Source organism: Gavia stellata, chromosome 7, assembly GCF_030936135.1.
Source record: "Gavia stellata isolate bGavSte3 chromosome 7, bGavSte3.hap2, whole genome shotgun sequence".
NCBI classification, from domain to species: domain Eukaryota; kingdom Metazoa; phylum Chordata; class Aves; order Gaviiformes; family Gaviidae; genus Gavia; species Gavia stellata.
Genome location: NC_082600.1, coordinates 2,278,799 through 2,304,329, shown reverse-complemented (window position 1 = coordinate 2,304,329; position 25,531 = coordinate 2,278,799). Strand labels below are relative to the sequence as shown.

Here is a 25,531-nt window from a genome sequence, read left to right as displayed (position 1 = left end):
GTGCGTGCGAGGGGCTGGAGATGGTCGCACCGAGCCCGTTCGGAGAGCCGGGGGCAGCTGGGAAGGTGCTTCACGCACCAGCGCTGGTGGCCGTTTGCTGTGTCCCCTGTCCAGGATCTCCAGCTTTCCTCTGAGGGGGCTGTTCTGTCCCATTGCTGCCTCCAGTGTCATTCGCTCCCTCCATCACTGGGGCTCTCTCTCAGTGTTTCTTCCTTTGAAATAGTTTGCTCCCTTTTGAATCTCTCAGGTGAGTAAGGGAAGGAAGCCGTTTGGGGAGGTTCTGTTGTTGTATTCCTGCTTTCTCTAGTGTCTGTGCTTTCCAAAACATGTGCGCAGGTCAGCAAAAATGACCCAAATCCAGCAACTGGTTGTTTATTGGGCAGACCTGTTGTATATACTGGTCAGGACTGATTTATTTTCCTCTTCATAGTAATGATCATTAACGGATACTGCAGTCCTTAGGACTGTCCAGTGTATGTATTGTGATTACCTTTGCTTTGTTTTATTTTTAGGGAACCTCACGTTTCATTAGAGAGGGCGGCAGATACATTTTCTGCAGTGATTGTTTTGTTTTGGTTTTCAATTGAATTATGGTATGTTCAAAATCACAAGCGGAGCTGTCATAGCCCCCAGCTCATTGGATGATCTAATATGATGTTTTCAGCGAGGCATCTTGTCACAGCAAAGACTGGTGGTGGATTAAAGTGTCACAAAAGCTTTAGAAACTGATTTCTGGGTTGGCTTTGCTTGGTTTTGTTCTGTTTTATTTCAATACTGTTCCAGAAAGACTCACACCAAACCACAGGGTAATGGTTAGGACATTTGCATGCAATGTTGAAGACTCGTATTTTTAAGTCTATACTTTACTTGGTTTAGAGAGAGGGTTTGATCTCACACAGAGATCCTCCTTACGGGACACCTTTTCTGAGTGGTGTAATCAATAAGTATTTATACAAGCTAGAACAACAGCTTCTAGTTTGGTGTCTAGATCCAGCAGCTTGTTGAACCCAGGCTTTTGTGATCTTCCAGGTCTTTTCCAGCCTTAGTGATTCTGCGATTCTGTGATGTGTACACTTAAAAGGCGGTGCCAGAGCCAGAATGGTTGTTTTGGTAAAATCCTTTCAAAAATGAAAAGAGCTATACAAACTTGAATTGCTGGAGGTGGAAACAAGTGGCTGAAATCTTCTAAAGCCAAATTTTCAGAAATAGATGCCTGGATTTTGCTCTGAATACAGATATTAAAACATCCTCATAGCTTTGGGGATCAAAGTTGTTTTATTTGTTTGTTCCCATGAGTGTTATAATCTTTACAGTGTTAGAAGGCCACCATTTTCCATCATTTTCCATTCTGATGTAGAGTGAACACCAATCTCAAGCCACAGCATTTTTTCTGGGAAGGGAGCTCTTGTCTTCTGGGCAGGCCCATTAATTAGGTGCTATCTCAGAGTCGCAGCAGCCTTTAACACAGCCTTTCCAAAAGCCAGCTGAGTGGCATCACAAAGTTTTCCTTGTCCTTAAGAAAATGCAATTACATTAAGAAATTGCTTTGAGGAGTTAAACAGCAGTGAAATCTCGAGGTGATGATTTCCTCCCTTTCAGTAAATGCCACAGTGGTAAAAATTAATTAGCGGGGACATTCCAGGAGTATGGAGATAATTGAGCTATTCCGTGCATCCAAATCTAACCTCGGCGGAGAGAAACAGGGGTAGGATGGGAACAAGGTTCACTCTGGTTTTGTGTCACTGTAGCTGGCACGGGACTAAGGCGCTGTCCTTAGGAAATGGAGGTTCAGGATAGCAGAAGAAGTAAGAGCTGGGGGGTGGGTGATGTATAGTCGAATTAAAAACATAGGACAGTTCCTGAGGAGGGAAACAAGCAGCACAGCTTCCTTTGGGTGTGTCTACAGCTTGTATTTTCTTTAATAAAGATGCTTTCCAGCTGTAGTTGCGTTTAGGGTATGGTGTTCAGTCCACCACTATGCCATCTGCGTCCTCCTGTGGCTAATAAAGCCAAGCTCACGCTTCAATCTTCCCATCAGTGAGGACGTTAATAGGATCTTGATTCTTTCTCTAGCAACTTTTTTTTTTCATTAAAATTGTATGAACTTAATATCTTTGAGGCAGCTTCCATTCTGCCCTGCTTGCTGATACCGGCCAGCGAACTGAGCGCTGGGGGCCGGCCTCGTCCCTCTCACATGCTCTCACGATCACCGTTGCTTGTTTTATGCAATTATTGATTGCAGCCCGTCCTGGAGCAGTAATCTGGTTTACCAAAGCATTTATCCACGTGCTTTGAAAGGAACTCATAGATTGCTATCATTTGCAGTGCTTGCTGTAAGAACTGAACAAGGCTAAAAGTTGATTTAAAAGAAGTTCTTTCTTCCACGCTGCCTGAAAGGAGGGGATTTCTCCTTCAGCTAGGTATCTTTACTCGCTGGCAGGCCAATTCATGCACGCTGAGCCATGCTGAACTGTTCTATATCTTCCAGATCAAGTGAAAAGGGGGGAAAAGAATGGGTTTAATTAAAGTGGTGTAGCCTCTACCAATCTGCTACTCCATTCATTTATGGTGATAAATAATAAAATGATAAATGATACTCATTTCTTAGAGCCCTTCGAAAGAGGAAAGCACTGGCAGGAAGGTGCGAGATACGGTGTGTAGGGGGAGAACAGCGTCCGTTCCTCTTTCAGGCCAGGGAACTACTTCAGCCCATCTTGTCCCTGATGTTTATTCTTTTCTCAGCACATCGATATTCTGGGCTGTTAGTAAATCATCGGTGAGCTGCTTTGACGTTCAGCGGCCAGGGCTGTAGAGCAGTGGGAGAGGGAACCAGCACGTGAGCTGATCGTTTTGCTGGATTAAGGAGGGACCCTGCAGTTTAGAGGAGAGGTTTTTGCACCAATGCATGAGGCTGCAGTTAGTCTCATCTGCCGCGCTTGCGCTTGCTGCAGGATCTGCCCCTGGTTGCTCCCCTCCGGGGATCTCCGTCGTGCTGTCTCCCTCAGCCTCCACCGTTCGCAGGACCTGCGTTGTCCTGAGGTCGCTCCGGGACCCCACGTAAGACCCTGATCTGCAGTTCATGCCCTGCAAATCCCTGTCACAGACCCAGCGCTGCCCTTTGCCTTTCTCAGAGCTGTTTATTTCTCAGTCGCTTGTCTGGAAAATTCAACTTGTGCTGCTGGAGCAGCCTAGGCAACAATTATCCCGATATTAGTGAGTGAAAGGTTTGAGTGGGGTAGGCAGTGATTTAGCTACGTCTGGAAAAAAGTTGTAAGTGCCGGTAGTCCCATGAAGCTGGATGTAGAAATTTCCAGTGAAGGTACCAGTTTTGCCCCAGTTAAAAAGAAAAAAAAAAGAAATTCAGACTAAATCCGCATGTGGGAGGAAGTAATTTTCCGTTTCATCCTATAAAACCATGTTTGAAGCCTTCATTTGCAATGCCCTTCCCTCTTCGGCCCAAGGATTTCCACCAATAACGAGTACGATCAGCAAAGCAGATGGGATCTGGGGTGTTTTGGCAGGAGTGAAAGGGGGTTTCCAGCTCTTCTTCTGACGTGCTTGACTGAGGGTCTAGGGTGTCCCATGGCCAGTTCTCAAGGAATTTTGTTAACCGGAGTTAACATTAACCTTGTCCCTAAGATGTGCTGCTGCAGTTTAATATCTTCAGTGCTCAGCAGCGCAATTCCTGCAGAAGGATTGCAGAGAGCAGATTTAAGCATCTCTCCCATGAGATACAGGCACCAAACACTATTTCTCCACCTCTTCCCATTTGTGTGCCACTATTTAAGATTTTCTAAGCATAGGGCAACTAATTCAAACAGGGTAAACACACCCAAACCTGGTCATTCTGCCTCGGCTGAGGACACCTTGTCCTGCTCTTGCTGCTGAGGAGGCACTGAGGAATGGTCCAGGGCAGAAGTGGCTGTCTGGGCTGAGAACAGGCTCTAATAAATTCCCCTTTTGCCCCTGTTTTGCTGGTGTGTCTCTGACCTGTTCTCTTCTGGCACTAATTTCTCACCCACTTATTTTCTTCTATTTTCTTTTAAACTTGCCGAAAGTTGTCTTTGTAACCTGCAAGACAATTTGCCCTCCAGCTCGGAGCCTTTTCCCTCTCATTTTCCACGGCTGTAACAGAGTCCCAGGCTGAGCTGTCTCCAGGGTTTAAATCCCTGACCTCTGAATTTAAAAGCATTGACCTTGGCTGCTTAAGAAATAGGGCCAGTTCAGTCGGCTTCAGTGCAGTTGTAGTCTCTGATGTCTGTTGTGTGTCCCAGCCTCTAAAGGAGATGAAAACCTAACCTGGCCCAAAGGTAGAAGCATAATGTAGCTCAATATTATGACTTTTGCACATGAAATGGCCCAAAGTCTCACAAGGACAGAGTCAGCCTCGACACAGAAATAAATAAATTGGCTTTCTTATTGGTAATTCTTTGCTACAGATCAACAGAAGAAAACCCCATTTGGTTATAAAGTGACCTTGTCCGCAAGAGAAATAAAGTATGTAGGTGAAGAAACTGATATCTATTTCAAGCCAAATAAAGGTTGCTGCAAACACCGTCCAGAGCAGCAGTAAAAAAAATTTCTGGGTTGTTTTAAGTCCATACACTTGTTTTATGTTCATGTTTCTGTATTTTCTGCTCTCCCTAGAACACCTATTTGCCTCCCCTGTCCAGGTAAAAAATGCTTTTTATTGCAAAACATTGTGCAGAAATCTCCCCCAGGTGTTTCCAGATGTACTCTGCTCCTTGCTCAGCATGTCTTTACTCTGCCTCCTCTCCTTGTCTCTTTTTTCGGATTTATCCCTGTTGCATTTTGTACCTGAGGTGGCAGCATCCTTCTCCGTTGCATCCCAGGGAGTCTCGCACAGCCTGCGCGACGCCTGAGCATGGCTGCAATGCGGTGACCCCGGCAAGGCAGCGGCAGCACTGCCGGGAGCCCGTGCTCCCACCTTCTTTGGGGAATGATGGTCACCCTGGGATGGCCGAGCTGCGCTAGCGTTGGACGTGGCTGGTGGCATGTCCATGGTTACGGGATCACCAAGGCTGCTGCTGGCTGCTCTGCCGGGCTGCGGCTCCCCTGCCTCAAGCTGGAAAACTGCAAAGAGCTCCGGGAGCAGTTGCAGGAATGGGGCACGGTGTTTAAAATGCACAGTTAAATCATTTAGTCTGGGTTCTTGCATACTGCTGACCTAGATGTCACTGACTGTTGGTATCGATGACTTATGTCAATAGCTCAACCTGACGATAACAAGAAACAGTGAATCCATTGCTTCCTTTGTGGTTTTAACAGTCTTACTGTTAAAATCCGTGTCTTACGTCTATCTTGAATTTGCCCATACACATATCTCACCTGTTCTTTCCTATTTTGCCTTCCCTCCTGTGTATTCGAGTGCCCTTGAAGGACGCAGCATTTTCACAGTGTGGATGTGTTTATAGAGTGCCATCCAGTCTCTTCTTTATCCCTGCTTTGAGAAGTTAAACAGATCAAACTCTTGTTTTTCTGCTTCTGCTAAGCCATTTTGTCTCTTCATCGGATCAGTTTCCTGGCTCTATTTTAGACTCTCCCCTAACAACCTTGTAAACACAGAGTGTAGGAGTGTTTGCAATTGGTGGTGCTGGCGTTGCCCACAGAGGTGCGCTCCTTTCCCTTCTCCCTCTGTCAGCTTCCCCAGCAGCTCATTGCTGCGCCAGGAGCTCACGGTGAACTGCTTGTGCACGGCGATGTCTCCGTTGCTTTTGCAGTCTCCGTTCCGTAGATAAGGCCGGCACTTTTCAGAGACACTGGGGCAGCTCTATCACCAATGCTAGACCTGATCAGCCATGACTTTTCCAGTCAAGCTTCAAAACCTCCAAGGATGGGGACTGCACAACCTCCACGGGTGCCTGTCCCAGTGCTCCACTGCCCTCCTGATTGATGAAAAGGTCTTTCCCAATGCCTCTCCCACCCCAGAACAGGCCCGAGGTTGGCAGCAGTGCAGAGCCTGGGCTGCTTGCACCGCGCCGTGTTGCTCTCCAGCAGCTGCTGGCGTAGAACTTTTCAATTCTGCTTGTGTACAGAAACGTGCAATTTGGTTGAACAAGCCCAGCTTGGCAGTTAACTTATCTCTAGGTATGACTGCATCATCTACTTTGATATTTAATATTCATTTAATCCTTCTGGTTTATGTCCTCTTCACCAATGCAAGGTGAGTCCTGCCTGGTCGTTGATTAAACCATTCAGGCTGTAGTACTAATGTCCATGGAAATTAATTGAAATCACCCTGTGTGCCGCTTCCCCAGTGACATCCCTCCTGAGGCCGCGTGCGTCCATCAGCTCTGTGGTGCAATGGTAGGGAATGCAGCCTTAGGGAATGCAGCATTTGGGCATACATCTGGCAAGGGATCCGGGTTTTCTGTTCAAGAGGTGGAAAAACTGCCTTGCCATGGGAGACTTGACAAGCTAATTCTATATAATTTATTCAAGAAAATAAAATACATGAATAGATTGTACTCTATATATAACTTTTTGAGTATACAATTTCTGAGAGTAAATAGAGGAAGATCCAGAAATGAAATGTATTTTTTCAATCACCTGGACAACTGAAATACGGTTGTGGAGTCATGTTCATTGTTACACAATTTTAAATTGAGCTGAGACGTCTTCTGCGAAAGTCTCTATCTTCCAGCCCAGAGTCGAGTTATGGGTCTGACATGAAAATACTGGAGTTAAATTCTGGAGGCATGGGACCACAGCAGCTACTTGCAATTGCCCCTTCCATTGTTGGACCCCTTGGATCTCAGAACATGTCCAGATAGTTTGTAAACTCAAGGGTCCCAGCATATTCCATGCATCTAAATATTTCAGCTACACATGAACAAAAAAAAGGTGACAAACAAAGGATTGATAGCTGGAGGATTTATTAGCCACCAGATGACTAAGATCGCAACTATGATCGCCAGGACCATGGTTGGTGACGTGAGTTCAGCAGGACTCCCGTTGAGCAGTCATGCTATTGAGTTGGATCCAACGCTATGAATGACGTGTCACCTCTGCCAATGCTAAGCCTCCCAAAGTAGTTAATATGCACTCCATTCTGGGTGTAGATGCCTCTGTATCATTCATTTCCTCTTTGTCAATATTAACTGATGTGTTAGTGATTAAGTTCAGCCAAGGCATTATTGCGTCGTCATTAATCATGCCTACATCTGTCATAGAAATCATTACAAAGAACCCGTCGCAGCTATTTTTATACCCCATTTAATTTTCATGCAGGCATTGCATTTTAATTTTTGTAATGTATCTTCACAATGATAAAAATTTGCATATCTTCATTCACCGAAGAGGATCTATTAGCCAAAGCACAAATAAAACACTCTTGCTGCCACAGGGGTTTCTGTAGGAATCGGATTCCAATGACCGTGTATTTATGCCTACATACGTGTACCACATTAAAAGGAAATGCTTCGCAGGTAGAATTACTACCCTGGACAATTCTAATTTGTTGGAAATTAAACATAAGTGGTTGATTCTGGCTGCTACATGACATAAATTACTAGCAAATTGCGCTGTAGGATTTCATTATAAAGTACACGCTGTTGTGAATGATTTGCTGCTTTAGTCCTGAACTTTTATTTGTGTGCCAGCGCTTGAAGGACAATGGCAGAACTTAACTTTTGTTTAAAGTCATACAAATCTAGAATTGATGCTATTTACTTGTCTTATTTGGCCTTTCAAATCTTCTTTCACTTACTTTTATCCAAAAGCCAAGCACAAAAGGCACTTGTTGAAATATGTTAGGATCTTGTATCAATGCTGCAGAGTATTTTTAGTAAATGCAAAGCAACATTAGATTCATGGAGCTTTTTCTGGGCTGGTGTAAAGCACTGTAGCGCTACTGGCTTTAGCCGGACAATAACAATGCTTAAATGTAGCTCCTGTGAGAATAATAGTTCTGAAATGTGATGATAGTTCCAACGGGAAGACTTTGTATTCATGGATCGTAAAGGCTGGAAAAAAACTTCATCACCATCTGCATGGAAGTTCTCTTGGCAAACCTGTTTTTAAACACTATTCCACTATGCACCATCAAATCATTCTGTGGCTAGTGAGTTGCACTAAAATTTGAAGACTTTGGCCATCATCCTAACTTCAGTGAGCAGCAACCATCCTTCCAGGATCTGAGTGCAGAATAACTCGGGTACCTCTCACAGGCAACTTTGTATTTTGGGGGTTTATCCGAAACACAAGAATCATTTTTCCTACTCCATAGCCTGTTTCTTTTTTGGCTCAGGGTGGTAAGGAGGAACTCAAGGGAGAAAGAAAGCCACAATCATCTGTTTGCTCAGATGGCCAGAGATATAAATGTAATAGATCTGGTATCACTCCTCTGCCCTGAGCTGTAGGAGGTATTTAATCACAGAGGCAAAGTAGAAGTAGCCCGGTGCTGCACTGTTCCTTGCCTGGGATGGTGCCCTTGCATTGCACCCTTGTGCTGTATTGGCCTCAAACCCAATCCTGTTGCTGTTACAGCAGCTTCCCTAGTTGTTTCCCCGCTGTGGGCACCCTGAACAGTCTTGTGCTGTTGGTAAGAGCTTGAGTTGGCTGTTGCTCCTTGCTCTGAGCAACCCCCTTGGTTTCACGCCTTCAGTGAATACAGTCAACAAGGTCAAGGACTTGCTTAGCAAGCAACAGGCTGGCGAGACTCCAACGAAAATGCCCCTATTCAGGGATGCGTGCAAGAGAGAAGAAGAAATAAGGGAGCCCGTGTTGGGAGTACTGGCAGAGCAGCCCATGCCACCGGTCATTGGTGCTACAGCAGCGTCGGGGAGCTCTGTGCACCGATCAGCAACCGTGCTATGAAGTGCTATGATATCACGGTAATGCTGTGAAAAAAAAGTGTTTCCAGAGATTGTGGGATCTGATGGAAGAGGATGGCTTTCTAACAAGAACTAGAAGATCTTTAGTCTTTCATGAAAGACTTAATCATCAGGAGATGGCCTTTCCACAAAATTTTTTTTAAAAGAGGGTGACTTCCTCCTTATTGTTTTGTAGCCTGAGATTTCGGCTGAAGCATCTAATAGTTCTGAAGAACTTTAACTAAAAGTACAAAGGTATAGAGTAGGAAGACCTTTAATAACCAAAATATGCTTCTGCTTCTCTGACCAAAATAAAGGAAATCATATATATTGACAGAGCTTCCTTTTACTGAAGGACCAGACGTTGACCAGAAAAATAATTTGGTGAAAAAAAATTGGTTTGGTGTGCATATTGGTGATGGCGGTTCCAAAGCCTGCCTTTGACCTAAATGGATTTGCGTCTGTGCTGAGCTGGGGATGCAGGCATGGGGCACGGCCAAAGTTTTATTGGCTGTACAGCACTGCGCATAGCAAAAAACGTCTCCCCGTTGGCATGTTGCTTCTTTGCACTGTGCGTATTTATGATGTGTGCCGTAACTTCCCCGATTCGTGCCATTTCTTAGCGCTGGCTTTTCCGAGGGGTAGTTTCTGGGGAGGGCTGTTGGGCAGGGCGTCCACCTCTCTGCTCTGGACGTCTTGTTCAATGTTATAGGGCCCGATCCTGCAAATGGTGAAGCGCTTCTTGTGGGACTGGGTGGCCTAAAAAATTGATTTTGATGCTAAATATTTCAAGGGAACTGGTTTGAGTCACTTCAGGAAAGACCAAGGGTGTAGCATACATGTCTGGATCGCTATGGGAGGAGAGCTGAGCTCCTGGGTTCAAAGGCACCAGGCAGAGGAAGGTCTTTTTCAATACTTAGAATTAGGCTTTTAAAAATTTTTTTTTGTTACAGCAGATGGCAAATACTAAGTGAATATTAGATGTTGTTTGCGTATATGAGTGCTAATGTGTGTTACAGTTTTCTTTAACCTTTCATGTGGTAGTTTTCTTCAACCGCTGTGAAAATTATTCCTTGCAATGAAATACTAAGGATTTTTGTTTGAAGCAGTATAATATGTAAGAGTGAAATATTTAAATCTTGTAGTTATTTTCCAGATGACTTTTAAGGAGACAAATAATATGTGTGAATTAGGGGTCTCTTAATTCCAAAATTAACATTTCTACATAGACTACCTGAATGTTTATTTAATTATCTCTTAGAAAAGCATATAGGAAGTAATGGGAGTTAAACCAATATGTTTTAATAAACATTACCTGCTATTTCCATTAGTTCTTTTATGTGGGTTTGGTTTGTTAGTTTGTTTTTCAGTGTTTATCTTAATCTACCTAAAAAAAATCTGGAAGAGAGATATTAAATTATCTTCAAAAGTCAAAAAAACATTTTTAAAAAGTCACAGTTTTGCAGCACTTGGTAGGACTTTTCCTGCAAGGATTTCTGAAAATACACCTCTGGGATATTATGATGAATTGGCCCGAGAAGCAGAAGCAGAGACCTTTCTGGTCTTTGGAAGGGTTTTTTTGAGGTCTGAGGAGAGAGTTCCTCCTAATAACTGGAAGGGCACATCTCGTAGAGCAAGGAAAATAGGTAAATAGAGCTCAGGAAATGGAGAGAGACAACGAGTCTGGTGCTAAAATAACAATAGCAGTTCCCATGTCTAATCAGGTAGTTATGTTGCCAGTTTCTTTAAAGTCACATCGAATCTTTAGTTTCGCCCCAACCCAGGAGCTTGTATTCACTGATTAAATATCCAGGAGGCCTGCAAAGAGACTTGAATAGGGGAAACAATATAGATGTAGCAGCAGGGAAGGGAATTATTTTCTCAACAGCGCTTTGGGTAGGGCTGGTCTGAAGGAATGAGATGTGACGAGACCACACTGAGATGCAACAGAAAGCCGGTTCTGGTAGGACTCCTTTGAGATGTTGCTTTGGGTCGATCTCCACGTAGGTCAGCCCTTTGGTAACTGCGGGAAGTCTGCTCCAGGGAGGAGGAGAGACGGATATGGAAATCTTTCCCCCATATCTGAATTTAAAACAAGCTTCCTGGGGTTTGACAGATCTTCGGTGCCAATTTTTTTCACAACTTGTTCACATCCACTTCTAAAACACACGTCCTGATTTATGACCGTCAGCGGCTGGTAGGGAGCAGCTCCAAGCAGAGGCGACTCCCACGGCTTGCAGCCACGCACAGCGCGATGGCCGCGCGAAACGGGGACGTTCAGCTTTTGTTTTGCACCACAGCGTTGTTGTGGGATTGCGGTCTCTTTTATGGGTCCATAAAGCACTTTGAGACCAAGCGCATGGCTAGCAAAACTAAATGCAACTCAGACCTACCTGCAAAGTTGTTTGTGTGCAGTACCTCTTCAGCTGAAAAATGCTTTAAGATAAGTGCGGCGTTTTTCCCAGCTAGCTCTCTGCAAAGCGTGCAGGCTCCAAGGGTGTCCCCAGTGGGTCCCTGCTTCTCCAGAGACGTTCCTCGGTCCTGGAGAGGGGAGAGAGAAATTTGGGTGCCACGACTTGCCTGTGCAGAGGGAGGGACAGCTGTTAAGGGTTAAGATACTGCTTCCTTCATGATGTCTTGTAAGATAAAAAGTGTTGCCACGGTACTGTTCAAGATTTATGTTTTCAGACAGTACAATTTTCATTTCCCCAAATATAAGGAAGAGCAGCACAGCCCATAAAAGATCATCAGCAGAGTAGACTCTATGGAAAGATTGTGGATTATACCCGTTTCATGGCTTTTTAAAGAAGCTCATCATTATTCAACAATCACATTCTCGCTAGAGCTAGTCAAATAAAGCAAATAATGATTTGCAGATATGTGGGAAAATGAATGTTGCAGCTTTGCTCCTAAGTTATTTCTTGTTTGTTTACTCATTTGAATATTTTTCACTTGCAAAAGTTTCACGTGTTTTAGCACAAATATTTAATCTTGTAAAACTCAGAGCTGCTATGTGATGCTTGCCGCTTGTTCAGTATTTTCAGAAAATTTATTGTCCTGTCAAGAAGCCAAACCAGGACAGAGGCATCAGCCAGGAAAATCCCAGCAAATGTCTGCAGCCAGCAGATGCAACTTGAACCGTAAAATCAAAGTTATCAAATTCTTGAGGGTGGTGACGAGGCTTCTGCGATTGTAAATCCTTCTGCAAACCACGCATGAACATGTGCTGTTGCAGCAAACGCAAAAAAAAACCCCAACCAACCATCCAAAACAATTTACACTGAAATCTGCTTAACTCAAAATCCATCTAACTTTTTTTAGACCTTGTTAGGTCTGAAATTTAGATTAGCTGGAAAACTTTAGATTCCATCGAAATCGAAGCCTGGTGCCTGCTGTCCCGTTTGGATGAAGCGTGAGTCGATCTCAGCCCTGCGGAGAAGGCAAAGTGCAAAGCCCTGTGTGCCGGGAATAAAAACCAACTCGTGTCAAGTCTTCTGACTTCTTCATGCAGGTGTTGTCCACGTCCAGGAGGAGAGATCGCCTTCTCCCTGCGCTGAAGCGAGCTAACCAAAATTATCCACTGGCATGCCTCTATACTAATGGCCCTGAATGGTAGTACGTGTTTTTGTCTCCCAGCTCGGTCAGGAGCTTTCCCTGGTGCTTTGAGGGGGTGATGGCTCACTCATATCTGAAACTCCGCTCTGGGAGACGTCCCCTGTGAGATACCTCCTCCTGGACGCTGGCTGGAAGTCGGGACAAGAATGATAAATTTCAGAGATGTCCTTTTTCACGCTGATTTTACGTACTCCAGGATGCAAGACAGGTTTCGCGTGACATCGTGGTGTCAGTGCGGCTTCCCCACCAGGCTGCTGTTATTTCAGTTTTTAGGATATTAAACAGAGTACGAAAAGCACGTGAAAAGGCGCCTGCCAGCGATTTGTGCCTCGGGTGATGTTTCACTGCTGTGAGCTCAGGCCTCCTTGTTCACCTTTCCAGCTCTTGCTGAATGCCACCATCCCCACATGCCTTGTCTCATTTATGCTGTTACGAGTCCCGGAGCAGAAAACTGCCAGTTGTTTTGCTGTGAGAATCTGTTGTTAGACCTGCTCCACAGACGTGTTCATGCATTCAGTAACAAAGAAAACTACTATTGGTTTTAACCGAAATCAGCTGAAAACTGATTAGAAACTGATAAGCTTCAGCTGGTCCTGGTTTTCTAAGAAGAAAATAGCAGTTTGATGAAAAAGCAAATTATTTAGGGAAAGTCAATTCTCCATTCAGATGGGTTGAAGACAGTTCTTGTTGACCACTACCAATGAAAACTGGTATTTGACGTTAATTTTACAATGGAGGAAAAAAAAAGGTAGTTGATATGCGCACCATCGTGTTTCCCTGGAAGGAGTTAGATTGAGGAGCTTCCCCACTTTCATATATTATTTCCCCCGGGCAATTTTCCATAACTGGCACCCTGTAGGAGCCTGGGAGAGACTCACTGCATCACCCTTAAACTGCAGCTTGGGCAGAGCGTTGCCCATCCCTGACCTCTTTCACAGCGAGGAAATGCGTGAATGTGCTCCCTAGACTTTTGGGGTGAGAGGCAAACAGTCCTCTCTGCCTCCAGAATTTGCTCAAAGGCTTAAATTATTTGTCAGTTAAAGCATCCTCTGCGAGCGACAATAAGTGTCCTCTGCAGAAGTTCAGCTTCATTAGGAGAAAAAGCTACTTTTTCTTTTAAAAAAAAAGAGAATAAATGTAGATTTTTATTTGTCTGACCCTTTGTACATGGGTAGGGCTCATAAATGTATGACTATAACCTAAAATAAATAGATCCAACGACCTGAGTGGCTGCAATATAATCCTCAGCATCCTCCTCCTGGTTTGCAGAGATCCATGCATGCTAAGGCAATGCCCCTCTCTTGTTCTCCTTTTTCCAGAGCAATTACCGCTTATAAACTGAATTTGGCAACACAGAGTATTGCTAGGCTCGGAGGAAAATTATTTTTGTACTTGTTACTGCTGTCATATTTCATTTATTAGCACGTTATCAGATAGTTGTAATCACTGTTGTGGCGGTGTCGTGCTGTGTGGATGACAGCCGCGTTACCCTGGAAAATGGGTCCTGCCCCAAAGAGTTTGCAATGGGAGGGCACCCGAGGGGGAGAATCGCAGACGGACGTGGGTGCCCGGGGGGAAGGACCCGACAGCAACTAGAAGTGCTGGCGCAGTCGATGCAGGGCTCGGCATACTGCCAAGTTTGCAGGATTTAAGTTACCGATTCAGTTTGCTGAAAGTTATCTAGTTAGTTTTCTAGGTTGGTTTGGGTCTTTTTAAAGTTTAAATGTTGGTGATTTATTTATTTAAAAGTATATCTGTTTTCTGATATTAGTCAGATTTTATTGTAGTGAAAATATACCTGACAGAGCTCTACCACAGGCAGCCACCTTCTGTTTTCCTTTTTGTTTCCAAAAAAAAGACTTTTTACGTATTTTTCGATAGTCTCACAAAAAGAAAAGGATCTCCGAAAACTGCTTCACGAGGATTTCGGGGAGCGAAAACAGAAACTGAAGAAGAGCTCAGGGCAGATGCTGAGCCGGCATCCGTAGCTGTATCTCCGAGGAAACCCGCAGCGCCCCGGCTATTCGTGCCAGCCGGGCACCTGCCCTGAGTACTGAGATGTGTCCCACGTAAGAAATCTTTTCTAAGGACTGATGGGAATACAGTGATCTGTAGGAGGTGTGGATGTTTAAAAATTGGCTGTTAGGGTATTTTTCAAGTGCCGGTGGTACGTTGTAAAGGCAATGATTGATAAACACTAAATATGGTGGGTATTCCCCCTCCATTTGTTAGTGGAGGTGCTGCCTATCCTAATTAGCTCTAATTAGCAAAGGTGTGCTTCAGAAAGGCGGCTCGTTGACTGCTATTCTGCATGCCGGTGATGGTCCCACAGCAGCACGGCAGGTCCCCAGCAGGATGTCCCCTCCCTTCCCTCGCACTGCTCCTGCCTGACCATGCCGAGGCTCCGTGATTGTCCCTTGGTCCAAAAGGTTCAGAAAACATCAGTGGTGTCACATCTGGAAAGCGAATTTCCATGCAAATAGGGATTCCCCTTGGCGTGCCGCGGGGTGTTTTCTGTGCAGAGGGCTGGTTTGTGAATGCACGGTTCCAGGTTGGTTTTGGAATTCTATTTTCATTTACGGGTAGGTGTGCAAATGATTTTTTTAATATTTCCAGACGTAACGTTTTCATTTCACTGAAATAAATCCATTACCTGAGGTTGTGATATCTGTATCTGAGCTTTCGCTGGAAAATTAATGTTGTCATTTTGATGGGGATCACAATCATTACGTACTCGAGTTCCCTAAGGCTCTCTGGCTGTCTCATCTGGTTTCCCCTGGCCACCAGGTTTCACTCGGTCACCTCCACATCCAATTCAGGAGCTAAGTAAAGCCACGAGTTTGACTATAGTATAGATTCCAGAAATACGTAAGTTCTGAAGTGTACTTTTACAATCTGGTCAAATTCCTTTGAATTTTCTCTCTGGTTAAAAGACCGAGCAGGATCTGTAAGGCCAGCACCGTAAGAAGTTTCCCATTGCCTCAAAAGAGTATTTTAATTATTCTTTTCTGACTAGCTCTTCAGCATTTTTAGGTTCTCTCAACTTCTTCACAAAATAGAGCCTATGTTTATTTTTCTCTTTTATTTACATATATATACACTTGTTTTCCACAGGACTCTGTGGGAACCAAGGGAATATTATGACCTGTAATCTCAGTTCGGCCACCAAACCCTGCACTAGTTAGCTTTAAACTGTAAAGCTATTCGTCGTTTATACGGATTTTTTTTAAACGTCTGCATATGTGATTTTTGTTTAGCTAGAAAAATACAATGTTCATTTTGCTTTAAAAAGATACAGACAGACTGGGGTTGAGATGCTCCCTCATCCAGCTGCTCCTGGAAGCTGTTAGAGGCATTTTCAGGGAGATCATGCCCTGAATATGTAAAGGGATACGGCAGCTCTAAATCACTTAAGAATTGTAAAGACTAAATAATTTACCTTTCTACACTTGTGTAGTGCTTCCACCATTCTCGTATCTGAGAGTGATTTTATATGGCACCGAGAGAGGACTGACTGGTATAGTCTTTGCAGTGCCCGAAGCAGAGGCAGCTCTCCCGCAGCTCCTACCAAAGCGGGTGGGCAGGCGAAGGTGCTTCTCCTTCCCCGCCTCCCCAGGCAAAGGGTCCTGGGGCTTGGGGGCGTTTGGTGGTTTCATCGTCGGAGAAGGATGGCGGAGGAGGGCTGGCGGGGTGGATGCTGCAGGCAGAGCCGCCCTCGGCTCCCAGCCACGCTTGGCGCATCCTTTGCCATCAGAGGGTTTTTATGGGTAGTTTGTTTTAGCAGAGCTGGGTCGAGAGCAGTTTAATGGTCCCAGCTGAGTATTTCTGCAAATCTCTGGGAAGGGAAGGGAGCAGTGTTTGAGCGGGTATGCTCTCCAGCCCTTGCCGTCGGTCTGGCTGCTTCTCCACGGTAGTCAGGAAGCTGATTTGAATTTATTTTTTGGTGTTGTTTTGTTTTCGACTGCGTTAAATAAAACCAAGTCAGGACCTGGAAAGCTTAAAGTGCCATTTCATTTTCGTTTTCAATTGCATATGAAAATAATCCTCAGAATAGCTGGAGGCGCCGGGAAAGAACAGCTGGAGGATGGAGAGACGTGGGAATAGCGACTGCAGAGGGGTGGAAATCGTGCAAGGCTTTGCCAGCATCGTAATGAGTCCTGCAGTGCAGATGAATAGAGCGATCTTTCCCCAGCATGTTTCAGCATCCAGTGATCTGCTGGAGGCTGTATTCCCACCACCGGCTTTAACAGCCGCTCGTAGGCGTATCGTGCCCGGCCGGGCCTGACTCTGTTCTGACTTGAACCTCAGGAACGAAAAATGGCAATGAGTTGTCCAAATGGCTGCAGTACTTTGTCTAAAGGAATAGTTCCTGACATTTGCCTTAAACCTGCTGCACGATAGCTTCACTGGGTCTCTTCCTTTCCGTTAGCTCTGGATATCACCGACTGTTTGCACCGTTAATGAACACCGAGCTTTTTTCAGATAAATATCCACAGCAAGCTCCAAGAGCTCCTTCCTGAAAGGCACCACTTGATTAGGCTCCATTAGATTGGACTTCATTAAGAACCGAGTTTTCCTTTGCAACTGATGAATTAATTAGGTGCATGGGTTTTATTACCGATTGACTCAATAGTGCAGTAGTCTTCTGCAGCTGCTCTTAGCCAGGTTCAGATTTAAATCCTCAAAGATGCCCCCAGCATTGCAGTCTGCCGTACTGCCCGTGAAGGTGGGCATTGTGTGTCTTTGGGTGCCCACCCCAACTTCTGATGGCATCCCAGGCACTGGGAACGCAACAGCTCTTCTCTCCCTGTATCTCCTGTCTTTTACCAATACACAAGAAGACCCCCCCAGCCACACCTGTGCACCCTAATCCGTGGGAGCTTGGGGGGTCTTCTTTTAAGAGCTTTTGCTGAGGTACCTTGTTACAATTAAAAAAAAAAAAAGGAAAAATAGAGCTTTACTCTCAAGTCTACTGACTGTCTGCTACGGGGGCTGCAGGAGCGCGGCTTCTCTGAGCAGCTTTGCCAAAGGAAGGCTGCAGAGCTGTAGATCAAACGGAAGCGCACAGACTTCCTTTATTTTTAGGTTTGGAACAAGTGGTATTGGAGGAAGGTAAACCCCGTTAAAATATTTGAATAGACATTATATATGGTATATTAACTCTATTGATCTATGCAAGCACATATCAGACAGCAGACTTCCGTGCATCTAATTCTGGTATATTTACACGTACATCCCAATGAATCATTTTTTGTTATAAAAGCACACAAACCCCATCGCCAGCAACATAATGTGTAATATCCTCTTTGTAACCTATAAAATACCCGCTGATGTGGCCTGGGAGACGAAGTGCTGCCTCTGCTGGAAGTTGAAGAAATGCCACACCATTTTCCTGAGAGTAATCTTCAGAGCCTGGGTGTGATATATCAGAGGCACAGGCGTACACACAAAGCAAAAAAACATAAAATTGACTGCCTAGCCCAAGCCTTCATTACCAGGCAGGATACAAATCCTAGCGAGTAACTTTCCCTCACAGGCAAACATGCCCTCAATAACTTAAAAAAAAGGAAAAGGGAAGAAGAAAGGCTGCCTTTTTAAGCTACACTGACTCTGACTTTCCACTGCGTGTCCCTCAGGCAATAAAATAATTTACAGTATGTTTCAGTCAGATATTGGAAACAGCACTTGCTTACATCGTCTCGGCTTCGCTGGCATTTTAAATACGCGGTGATTTAGCACCATTCCCCGGCTGGGAGGGTGTGAGTCCCACCTCCCGCGCTGCCCGGTCCATCACGGGCTGGTGTGCCAGGCAGCGGGGTGGTCCCCTGCCCGCCTAGACCCTCAGCCCCCTGATGAGGTGCTGTCACCCGACCTGATTTATCATTTAACGGTCTTGTTTTCTGCGGTGCAAGTCCTACCCCAAGAGTATTTAAAGTAGCTGACATGGATTGCTGTTAGAATAACATTCCTATTGGGTGAATCAAATAAAAAGTGGCCACAAATACAAGAGAAACTGAAGCAGAGACATCAGCTTTTCGTATTTATTCCCGTTGCTAGAGCTGGGAGAGAGAAACTAATTAATTTGCTTAGGCTAGAATGCAAATTGGAGAAACCAAATCAGCAGGTAAAGTCTCTGCTCAAGGCCACACAGTCACAATAAATTCACTGAATGGTATGTTTTCTCCTTAACAAATCTTACAGTAAAGACCACGATACGATCTGCACCGTGAAGAGCAGCTGTCTGGTTTAAAACAAGCAAGCATCCTCGCTGTCATTTCTCTTGATAGCTGGGAAGCCTTCATTTTCCATTTTATAATCCTTAAGACATGAATGTACGTAGGCTAAAAAATTCATTAAACATTAATATAAAGCCTGTTTTGACTTCAGACTGTGTGCTTCCCAAAGATAATTGTTTAAGAGAATGAACTGTACTCCCTTTGTGGCTTTTCCGTATACTTTTCAAAAACTACTAGTAGAATTATGAAAGATAGGAATAAGTACAGCAAAGTAAATTAAATCAAATTGCGAGAGCCTTGGGGAAGAGCTAATGCAAATGAATTAAACACATATAAGTTCCAAAGAGCTACAGAGTAAGTTTCCTTCAGAGCATCATTACTCTCAGAAGATGCCTGAGACGCTAGCACCTTTGCTAGCTGTGAAATCACTATCTTGTAAAAACAAAACCCAGAAAAATAAACTGGCTACTATCATATATTGTAGTTTTTAGCATCCCTTTCCTCTTCCATTAAAGTTATTGCCTGCAAAAGTGTAACTCTGAAACGAGTAACCCAAGTTAATTTTCTTTTTCTGTCATTGGGTATCATCTGTTCATGGATAGATGGAAAGTCTGTATTTTAAAGACTATCTTGACCTTAAAGGCAACGGAAACTTTCATTTAAAAGTTATTTATAAGGCTAAAGTATCTTGTAAGGAAATAAACCAAGGGAAGAAGAAAGAGGGGGCTGAATACCAATGTATGCTAAAAGTCATTAAAGCAGACCTGCCATGGAGACATGAACAGAGAATTACTGTTCACTGAATATGGTGCATCAAATGGAAACAGCAAAACAAGCAAAAGAGGAGGACGTCATTACAAATAGTAGGCAAGTTTTCGATGTTCAAACATTAAATGGGCTTGTAAGTAACGGGAGAAAAGAATAGCAAAATCATCCGTTAAAGGCGGTTTAACACACCATGCGCACAGCTTTCAGAAAGTTCCCGTCCCAAAGCTCTCCAGTGCCCTCTGTGCTCTCCCTCTCCCCCAGGCACTCAGCACCAGTGGAGGATGCTGGGCCAGGAGGGTCTTCAGTCAGATGCTGTTTGAGAACCCTTACGTTGTATTATTTTATAGGCTAATCTGTGTCTGGCTCAAAGCTGGTGATAATTTTACCTGCATTTGATAGTATATTATGGTGCTGGCTGTGAGGGAAAAGGCAATAGGGTTGAAGATAGGGAATTATCACGGCTGAAGTGGAAAGAAAACCTGGAGAGCTTATTTCTCAGGGCAGAGAAATGACTGAACGATAGTAAATATGAGTAAATTTGATTAGTAATTTCTCTGATATCCGTTATATATCATGATTTAGAAGGTATTTGGAAAGTACGAACAATTGTGAGATGGGGCGGTAAGAGGCAAATATGAGAATCTCTGAAAGGCAGATCAGGCTTGACTAGCTAAACAGCTCATCCTTAGAAGAAAGCTGAGATCTGGCCCATTTTTCTTTCCCAAGAATAACTCCTGTCTTTAAGTCAACAATTGCCTGCGAAGCTACTGCCTTGGGAAACTATTAGTGAAGCAGAACAAGGTGGAGAAATTGTACAGTGAGGGCAGGTGAAGATGCTGTTGGGTTGTGTTGAAAGGGCAAACATCAGACTGGGGAGAGAGACTAGTGGAATTTCTTACGAATTTGTCTTCTTTCATGTTTTTTATCCTGTACCTGGGCACAAAGAATAGTCATGCTGCGTTGAAATTTTCTGATGACTCAAAATTGGGGGATATTATCAATGGAAAGAAGACTTGCGGTACTGAAGATTTAGAATTTCTGGTCTTTTATTTGCAGTTATCTGTGGCTGTACTGCAGTCCGTGTACCAGTCAAGAATCTGGCTTCAAAGTTGTACAAAGCCATATGATACTTAATCTACGAAGAGGAAAGGTCAGGCTGGGATCCATGGGGGTTTGAATCGGTAGTTTCCACATCATCTCTTCTTCGTCAGTCATTTTCTGGGGAATCTCAGTCAGGGACAATTGTCCTTAGAGTTAATATCTGCCATTTCGTCATCCTGTACCACTGAGCCCCGTGGCCCACCTCTGATGCTATTCACCACCTCTGCCTCTCCGCTCGCCTTGCTGCCAAATCGTGGTAGTCCTCTCCAAGTAATTCCAAACTTGGATCATGATACAAGATAAATGGTGATTATTGCAATGAGCTACAAATACGATAGCTGGATGTCATGAGCACCAAGCGATGTTGTCTTAATATGACAGTCTCCAAAATTTACCTTAATTTCAAGTTCTCTGTGTTTAGCTGGATTCTTGTCTAAGCAAGAGATGGTGAGCAGCAGTACATGTGCAAGTATGGTTCCTAATTTACAGGAGTGGAGGGAATCTGTTTACAGCTTCCATTAAGTAGGGAATTAAATATAATGAGTCTGAAGGTTACTGGTATCTGTGATGGAGATACCAACCAATGAAGAATCTGAGAACAAGATGCTCTTGGAGAGATAATGGTAAAAGAGAACTCCTCCTAAAAGGAGCGCGGCGTGGACTCTGTGAAGATCATTCTCTTGCAGAGTTGTCAGGGACTTTATATTTTTATGGTTTATGTCTGTAAGACAGCCCTCTTAATATGGATGCAAAGATTTCATGTGTCTTACTGGCACAGGAGGCTTTCAGGATTTCTTCTTTCTCATGGGCTGAAACATGAGCTGTGTTTTTTAAAGAGCCAGAATGTCTTATCACTCACTGTTTTGCATCCAATTGCAAACACATGCACATTTTTCAAGCACATTACCTGATGTAAATAGCTGTGCTGACAAGAGCTGAGTGCCAACATTAGTCTGTCCAGGTTGCCCTTATTCTTCTGCAATGATTAAGTTATCAAAAGGCAAATGGGAGCGTGAAGTTAGGTTTTTGCATACACTGTATACTGGCTATATTTTATTTATTTTGTGTTTTGCTGGAATCAAAAGTCTGTCAGAGTTTGTAGCTGCAAATCTAAATTATTTAAAATGCAGTTTAATTCAAGTTATGGGAAAATGGCCCATTCTGTGCTGGCTGGAATATCAAAACTGCCACCTGAGTGGATAGAAAAGATTAGCATATGATTATATGTTTGCTGAAGCCTGAAGGCAGCTGTCAGGATGGGGTGTGGAGGGGTGTCTGTGCTGCTTCATCGATCCGTCCTCTGCCACTGCAAAGTTAGGTCCCCCACTGAAGACAGAATCGTTGCCTCAACTCTGTGCCAGGGTCGTTGTTGCCTTGTGCGTTTTATCTAAACCAAGTCACGGCTTTTATCTCTTTTTCCCCCCTTCCTCTCCCAGAAAGTCCTGTGTGTCGGAGTCTGTGCTTCCTCTGTGAGGCTTAGGAGGGCTGAGCCTCCTGGGCGGCACGGGCGCGGGACCTCTCGCTGCATCTCGAGCGATAACGTCGCTGAAGCAGCACCGTGTCTTTAAGTGCTCAGCAGAAAACATCAGTGAGGAGAATGCAACGCTTTGGATGTGTACATTTCTGTTACTAGCTGATCGGTATCTATCGAGGTTGTATACTTACCGTTATTGAGTTCTCCTCTCGTGGATGCCGGGTTATGCTGCGGTGCTCTCGCCTTTCAGCAGTGGCTGGTTAACTCCATCTCTCACGCTAATTCGCTTACGAATCTCCCGCTCTCCCTTCCTGTCTCCCGCAGATCCCCCCGCCGTGGAGCCCGCCTTCCTGGAGATTCGGCAGGGCCAAGGCCGGAGCATCACCATGAGCTGCCGCGTCCTGAGGGCATATCCCACCCGGGTCCTCACCTACGAGTGGCGCCTGGGCAGCAAGCTGCTGCGCACCGGCCAGTTCGACGTGCAGGACTCCACCGAGTACACCGTCAGCAGCCTCTCTCGGGACAGCTACGGCATCTACAACTGCAACATCATCAATGAAGCAGGCGCTGGCCGGTGCAGCTTCCTCGTGACAGGTAGGCTTGGCGGCATCTTGGTGCGCCGAGATGACGGACTGAGCGCGCTGCAGGTTTGCGTGTCGTTGGGTAACGCTATTCCTGCTTCAACTAATGAATTGCCAGAGAGATATATCCCTCGAAGTAGAATCGTGGCTTAAGGCATCTGGTTTGGATTCTGGGGAAGTTGGTAACAAAATAGGAGATCTAGCTTATTTCAGTGGTGTGGCGATAAAGATTTTTACGTGTAAAATGTAAATATGCCTTCTCTGCAGGCATCTGTCAGTATGCTTTAGAGAGAGGCCTGAGAGAGTCATCAGGCAGCAGATTTCTTCTATTTGAAGTTTGCAATAAGGCTTGAATTTCCTCGTCTCTTTTGGTACGCTCAGCGTGCTCGGAGACTGGGGCGGGCAGACCACAGTCTCAATCAACTTCAAGCTACCCAAGTACAGAGGGGTGTTGAAATTTGTTCCTCTTCTCAAAAAGCAAAGGACTTTGTGAAGTTAGTACACGAGATCACAGACTCAGGGAGGATGTGCAACCCCTGCCATGATCTACCCATGTTGTATAATTAATGCACTGGATTGAGACAAACTTGATATGTCTTTTATCTTTAGCATCTTGGATCTGAATGTTAAACTGGGTGTTTAGACATGCAAGTCTTGATTCTTCCTCTATTGGAAATTAGTTACCATGACTTGAAGGATCAGCTGCCTGATCCTGCAACACCCCGTGCCTGCAGCAGATGTTGTGCCCCAGCTGAGGTCCTCTGGTCGCTAGAGTCACATCAGCTGTAGGTTCCCCATCCCTCTAGGCTGGTTATCCAGGCACTTTTTGGAATCACTGGAGGGAGAAAAGCATCTCTGTTAAGTGAACCATCTCCTCCCAAGGTCTGCAGGGGTCAGGAATTCCCTGTTCCTCTGCACCTACTGAGAGGGGTGTCCAGCCACCCGCCCTGTGTGGGATCTCTCCAGAGGTCAGCACGAGCAGCCCCAGCCTCCCTAAGGATGTCGGAGGAGTAGCCCCATTTCAGCTCAAAATCCCTCCCGTCAGCTGCTGGAAAAGGGATGATGGGAAAAGAAACCAACAAACAAATTCAGAATATGTAGAGGAGAGCTATCTACAAAGGAAAGATCCTCCATCTTAGTTAGGATCTTATTCTTGTTTAACCAACTTGGCTCCAGCTACCATCAGATGTAAACGAGGCTTTGCTTTTGGGGTTGCTGGCAGCCTGGCAGCTCCCTGATCCCTGCCATTGTTTAGGAAAATGGGCATTATTATCAGCTTCACTGCTACTAGCAGAAGGGGCATGGGCTTAAGGGATGAGCTGCAGGTCCCTCTCAGGGACCCTGCTCTGCTCAAGTCCTGGATATCAGGGTAGACCCTCCATACACATCTGTCCTGGGAATAAAGGAAACAATTCGGTTCAGCTCCCCAGTGTTTTTCAGTAAAAAATGGTTTTATAGGAAAAAACGTGGGCCTGCTTTCACAGAATCACTAAGATTGGAAAAGACCTGTAAGATCATCAAGTCCAACCATCAACCCAACACCCCCATGCCCATTAAACCGTGTCCCGCAGTGCCACGTCCACACGTTCCTTGAACTGCTTCTTTCGAAATGTAATCAAGACTTTGGCTGACTTATCATTCAGAGCCTGCATGGAGGTATTTTCACAGCCATCGACTTCTCCAAATCTTTGGAGTTTAATCCAAAAGGTGGCTCCCAAGGAAACCAGAGAAAACAGTCTTTTTCTTCAAATGAGTAAATGCAGTTCAATTCACTGTTCATCATGCTTTGGACCCGAGACTGTGGAAACCTATTCTAAGGCAATTATTTTGCCAGGATTGGGGCAATCTGAGTGGCTTTCTGTGATTTATTACCATGCCAAAGCAAGGCACATAACTGAAAATTAGTACTAAAATGGTTTTATGATATACTATCTCGCATCCCTCCGTGTGCCTTGCTCATTTTTAGTTTATACCATTATGCGAATTTATGCTGTATGGCTGTGTAAAGGATGCTCAGAGTAACACTTTGGGTTATGACTTCCGTGCTTCCCTCAGTCTTTTAAGGTTAAAGCAGACATATTTAGTAAATATATTCTTTGACATGTGGAGTTGAAACTGCTCTCGGGGAAGAGCAGCAGCTGCTCTCTGGTCCCGAGTCTCATCAGGACAGATGAAGTTAAAGCGCTGGGGAACTGAAAACGTGTAGAAGAAAAATGACGAAGTGGTTAAAAAGGAGGCTTACATTTCACCAGGAATGTGAATACAGAAGAGAAATGGGTCACTTCGTAGACACAGGCATGGAGAAAAAAGCCAAATAAATAACCCAGCGGCAGGAATCTGGTGATAGTGGAGAGCTTTCCTTTTGGGTGGAATAATGGGAGTTGTTGTAGCCCATTTTAAGTTGGGTTTGTTTCCAGGTTTTCATGTAGTAGCAGTGTGCTGCAATGCTCACGTTGCAGGGGCTGCAGAGAAGCATTGGTATGCTAAGAGGAAGGTTTTCAGTACAGTATTAAAAACAGCCGGGATGAAAAGATTTATACTGGCCCTAGAGTTTGCAAAACCTGTTTTTACCGCATTTGTATTTTGAGCCAGATTTGAGAAGGTGCAAGCAAAATAAATCACATGTGGAAAAGGCGGTTGATTTATATCAGGTGGGCCAATCTGAGGCAGATTTAACCTGCTGCTGTCTTAAAAATAAGTAAGAACATAGAAGCAAAATTGTATTGGTGGGAAAGCGAACTTGAGTTCATGCTACTCACAGCTTCACTATCTATATATTTTATTCAGTGGTTGCTAGTGCACGTCATATCCAAAGGGCAACAAAACGTACATTTCAGGCAGTGTGTCATTAAAACCCTGCCAAGGCTGGAAGCAAACAGGAAAAAAAAAAAAATAGATGCACAAAATGTCATCAGTGGCACA

General features: G+C 44.6%; 1 protein-coding gene across 1 annotated transcript in view; it reads left to right on the top strand.

Annotated features, from left to right (window-relative positions):
- MDGA2 (MAM domain containing glycosylphosphatidylinositol anchor 2) overlaps positions 1-25,531 on the top strand; it is a 245,976-nt gene that overhangs the window by 145,191 nt on the left and 75,254 nt on the right. Inside the window, exon 8 of the mRNA XM_059819453.1 lies at positions 22,353-22,622. Within this exon, the coding sequence (XP_059675436.1) occupies positions 22,353-22,622 (270 nt within the window). The remainder of the gene's footprint in view (positions 1-22,352; positions 22,623-25,531) is intronic.